The sequence below is a fragment of the Delphinus delphis genome, chromosome 8 (assembly GCF_949987515.2).
Source record: "Delphinus delphis chromosome 8, mDelDel1.2, whole genome shotgun sequence".
NCBI lineage: Eukaryota > Metazoa > Chordata > Mammalia > Artiodactyla > Delphinidae > Delphinus > Delphinus delphis.
In genome coordinates, this window is record NC_082690.1 from 16,282,476 (window position 1) to 16,287,475 (window position 5,000).

Consider the following 5,000-nt stretch of genomic DNA (forward strand, 5'->3'; position numbering starts at 1 on the left):
AATTGGACACCCTTCTAGCCTGATACGGTGCCTGGTAGCCAGTAGGGTCTTAGTAAAGAAATATTCTTAGTAAAGAATTGGCCAGGTTGACTATACCTTAGGTATTGAGATAGATAGATAGATAGGTAGATGATAGATAGACCCATCTGAATAGAGGTCTTTAGTGGTATGTCACAGGGCTCTGTTTGTTCATTGTTATTATTAAGACTTGAACTACACTAGGAGTGATATAAGAAACCTAGCAACTATATTGGATGGAGAACAAAATTGAGATCTAGGAGGATCTTTTTTTTTTTTTTTTGATTGAAGTGTAGTTGATTTACAATGTTGTGTTAGTTTCTGGTGTATAGCAAAGTGATTCGGTTGTACATACATACATATATATTCTTTTTCAGATTCTTTTCTATTATGGTTTATTACAAGATATTGAATATAGTTCCCTGTGCTATACAGTAGGACCTTGTGGTTTATCTATTTTATATATCGTAGTTTGTATCTGCTAATCTCAAACTCCTAATTTATCTCTCCCCCTTTGGTAACCGTAAGTTTTTTTTTTCTATGCCTGTGAGTCTGCTTCTGTTTCGTAGATAAGTTCACTTGTATCATATTTTAGATTCCACATATAAGTGATATCATATGGTATTTGTCTTTCTCTGTCTGACTTACTTCACTTAGTGTGATCATCTCTAGGTCCATCCATGTTGCTGCAAATGGCATTATTTCATTCTTTTTTATGGCTGAGTAATATTCCATTGTATACATGTACCACATCTTCTTTATCCATTCATCTGTGGATGGACACTTAGGTTGCTTCCATGTCTTGGCTATTGTAAATAGTGCTGCTGTGAACATTGGGGTGCATGTGTCTTTTCGAATTAGAGTTTTCTCCAGATATGTGCCCAGGAGTGGGATTGCTGGATCATATGGCAACTCTATTTTTAGTTTTAAAAAACTAAACCTACGTACTGTTTTCCATAGTGACTGCACCAATTTACATTCCCACCAGCAGTGTAGGAGGGTTCCATTTTCTGGATCTAGGAGGATCTTAAGAGGCTGGAGCTATGGACTAAATCTTGCAAGATGAAATTGATGAGGACAAAATGTTAAGTCCTTCCTGAAGGCCTCAAACCCAGGTATAGAAGCCCAGGGTGAGGCTAAGATGTAGTTTAGCGACAACAGCAGTGAAAAAGACTTGGAGGTTTTCATGAGCTGAAAGGTGGGAGTGAGGTAGCAGTCAGGTCTTCCCTGGAGAGCCCTGTGCAGCCTGGGCACTGCTGTTGGGGGGCGTTATACTCAAACTGGAGCATGTCCAGCACAGGGTGGCCAGGGTGTTGACGCTCCTGGGGGGTGTCTTCCGCCTTCTTCCATCTCTCCATCTCCATCTCTCCTTCCTACTGCCCTGTCCCACCACCCCCTGTTCACATCTGCTGTGCCCCTTCCATCTCGTTCTTCTACCTCTGGTCACAGTGAGCTTCAGGAGGAAGGGCCTGCGGGGCCCTGGGTGAGGAGCGCTTTGCCCTTGGCATACTGCCCACTGGCCTGTACCCTTGGGTTGGCACAGCCGGACAATTGCCCCTCAGCACTGATCCCTAGGAACAGCGCCTGGTACCCTTGCCTTCTGCCACGTTGAGATGACTGCGTGATGCTAGCCTTACTGAGACCTTCCTGTGGGTCAGGCACGGTTCCAAGGGCTCACTGACTCCTCCCAGCAACCCCATGAAGAAGGGACCATCGTTATACCCATTCTATAGATGAGGATATGGAGGAAGAGAGGTCAGGCAACCTGGCCTCTGGCTACCATAGCTCTACAGAAGGCCAGGGAGAGGGTCCAGCACTGGCCCAGGGCACCATGGCTCCTCCTCTACCATTTACCCATCACTTGGGTTCCTCCTCTCACCAGCACCCCCCTCTCTCCTCTCTCCTCTCAGGAAGGAGTGCCTCGTGAGTTCGTCAGGGAACGATAATACAGAGAATGGGTTACCTGGCTCCAAGGCGGAAGAGAAAGCACCAAAAAAAGTGTGAGCCCTGCTCGGGGCCAAGCAGCCGCCGGGAGCCTCGCTTTCTAACGATGAAACTGATGCCTGAGCCGTGTCCGTGAACCCACGTGCCTGAGACATCTGCTGCTTGGCTCAAACTGTAGTCTTTCCGGGCGGGGAGAAACTGGGGTCCTGTCTAGCCTGCCCCACCCCCTTCCCCCCCAGGGCTCCCCAGGGACAAGGGCTGGCCAAGGGAGGGGCCCTGTGGAAGGTTCAGGAAAGGAAAGGAGGGGCTGGAGCGGTGTGGAGGGCCGGTCCCCCGACACCTGGGTAGATGGTCTCCTTCAGTGTCCCCACCCTGGACAGGGAATGCCTTGGTTTTCCTCTAGATGTCTCTTTGTGAGAGACTTGGGGGGGTTGGGGAGGGCTGCCCCAGTAGCTGGACCCTGAGTAGGGAGGACTAACCCTTCTACGGTGGGAGTGGCCAGAGGACTCTGTACGGGATCCGAGGGTGGGAGGCTGCTGGAGGGTCCTACAGTGAGAGGCTTTGATGGATTCCTGCTGCCCCACGTCCTTCTAGTGAGGAACTCCCCTTTCCCCCCACCCCTGGGTGCCTGCCTGCCTGTCTTGGTTCTGCCCCCACCCCCAGACCCCAAGCTGCTCAGTCTCTGAACCCTCCCATCTAGGGCTGCCACCCTGGTCTTGGGGGGTCCTAGCCCACCTAGTCTGCTCCTCTGATCTCTGGGCCCTGAGGGCTCATGCAGGGTCCCTCAGGCCTTCCCAGAGCACCGGGGCGCCACCTACACCTTTCCTAGTATTTCTCCTTGGGGGATCAGGGCTGCAGAGGTGGGCCTCTTGGCCACGGAACGCTCACCCCAGCCCTGCCAGCGCTGGCTGGCCCTGCTCCTCGGCATGGCAGGACCATGGCCACTGCTGGGAGCTCGCCGCCAGCTCCGCGCTGCTCCTCTTCCCCTGAAGCAGCAGGTGGCGCCATCTTGCTTGAGGAGCTGCTCCTGTGCTCCTCCAGCTTCTCCCTGCCCAGGGCTGTTCATCTCCATCCCTGCGTCAAGGCTGGCCTTCACCTCGGGGACCCTGTTGCTTTGGATGAGAGGGCCCTTGGGTTTTCTGTCTGCTTCCTGCTCAGCCGTGCCCCGCTCTCACCCCAGGGTTGGGGAGGTGCAGGGAGAGAGTGCCCAGGGTTTTCCTTTGCTTTTCCACGCACTGGTTTGCACACCCCTTGCGTGTGGGGCTAGACTGTGCCTTAGCTCCTGAGTCCTGGCTCATGCGCTCCCTCCCCGCTTCAGCCCCTAGGGAACAGCCAGCTCTGGTGGGCCCTGGTGAGGGTCCTGCTGCCCTCACCCAGGGTCAGGCAGGGGACCAGGGAGCTGGAGTTGTGTCGTTAATAGCCCGCTGGCCAGCCACTGAGTGTTGGAGGCGTCTGCCAAGTGCTCCCGTGGGCCCCTTACAGGCCATGTCGTGGTATTGTCCCTGTGGGGTTGGGGAAGTGAGGGGAGCCGGGGCTGTGATCATGGAGGAATCCGCCATCTGCTCCCACCCCCTCGCTCTCTTGTTGAATTCCTGACACTCTGTCCTCTGGGCCCCTGGGAGGGATGAGAGGGGAGTAGCCCCCTTTTCCAAAGTGTGTGGGGACTGCCTGAGGACCCTCCCTGCCAAAAAGCAGCGGCGAGCGTCCCCAAGGGTGCAGGTTTGGGGAGGGGGAACAGGAGTGCCTGCAGGGCAGCCACGGCTGTGACCTGTGACCCTTGCCCGGCCTGAGGGGCTTGCAGGGTCCCACTGAGATCTGCCTCTGTCCCTTGCGGCCTCCTCCACCCATCCTGGGCTCAGGTTCAGATTTTCCCGGCTTTGGGAGCAGACAGACAAGAGCCACCAGTCATTCGGGAAACTTCGTAGGCTGCCTTCACGCAAAAGTGCTTGCTTCTCCTTTCCCAGCGTTAGCATTTGGAAGGGCAGAGTGTCTTGTGCTCCTCTTACTCCCTTGAGAGGAAGCCAAGGCGTACAGAGTGGGGGAGAGGAAGAGCATCATAGGCGGGTCATGCACGTTCTCTGGGCTCAGCTTTCCCTATCTGTAAAATGGGTGTAATAATACCTACCTCACAGGACTGTTGTGAGGCTTGGCAGGTTTTGGTTTAAAAATCTTTTTTGGCTTGGACAGGGATCTAGCAGTCCAGGTGTCATAATGGGAGGGACAGTTCCAAGTCTGTCCTGTCCTCATCTCTGTGTCCCATCCCCATAGTTCACACACACACACGCACACGCACACGTACACGTACACACACTCTCTCTCTTCTCTGTCTCTCTCTTCCCACCCCTCCCCCTTGGAATTATTTTAGTCTTTGTAATGTTAGAACCCTGGCTCTGATGCTTAAAGTTTCCTGTGCATGGCTTTTGTTTGGTGGTTTTCAGTAGAGGTGGTTGGGGCTGTAGCGGGGACACTTTTGGCTGCCCCAATGCCTGAGGGCTCTACTGGCATTTAGTGAAGGTGGGGGCTGAGGATGCTAAACTTAGTCCCACCACAAACACTGTCCTGCGCCAAGGCCGGGGTTATAGCCATGGAGAAACCCTGGCATGAATTTGCCGTAGAAGGTGTGTGGGCAAAGCCATCTTCCCAGGCAGACCCTCAGCAAGTGCAGGTCTCCAGGGGCTGGTGAGGGTGTTTTCAGGGCCTGTGGGCTAGAGAGAGCCATTCACAAAGTTGAACTTGGGAGCCCTGGACACACGCAGCTATGCTGACAGTAAGGTCAGGAGACCGTAGACGAAGCATTTCCCAGCTCCCCGTCCTTGACCCCGCATAGGACCCGAGCATTCCAGGCCTTGGGATTCTCCCGGTGCAGGAATTGAGCAGAAGGCAGCCAGAAGGAACCTAGAGTGCTGGAGAGGTCTGGGAGAGGGGCCGGTAGAGCTCAGCGAGGGGGTGAGAGCGAGCTCCTGAGATGGGGGCAGCTGAGGGTGTGCCTGGGTGGCGTGCGTGTGTGGAAATGCATGACTGTGGGGTGGGTGGGCCAT

The 5,000-nt window shown here is 54.1% G+C and overlaps 1 protein-coding gene across 1 annotated transcript in view; it reads left to right on the forward strand.

Moving 5' to 3' along the window:
• Positions 1-5,000, forward strand: part of SCN4B (sodium voltage-gated channel beta subunit 4) — a 17,951-nt gene that overhangs the window by 12,338 nt on the left and 613 nt on the right. Inside the window, exon 5 of the mRNA XM_060017155.1 lies at positions 1,929-5,000. This exon is cut by the window's right edge and continues 613 nt beyond it. Within this exon, the coding sequence (XP_059873138.1) occupies positions 1,929-2,022 (94 nt within the window). The 3' untranslated portion in view covers positions 2,023-5,000. The remainder of the gene's footprint in view (positions 1-1,928) is intronic.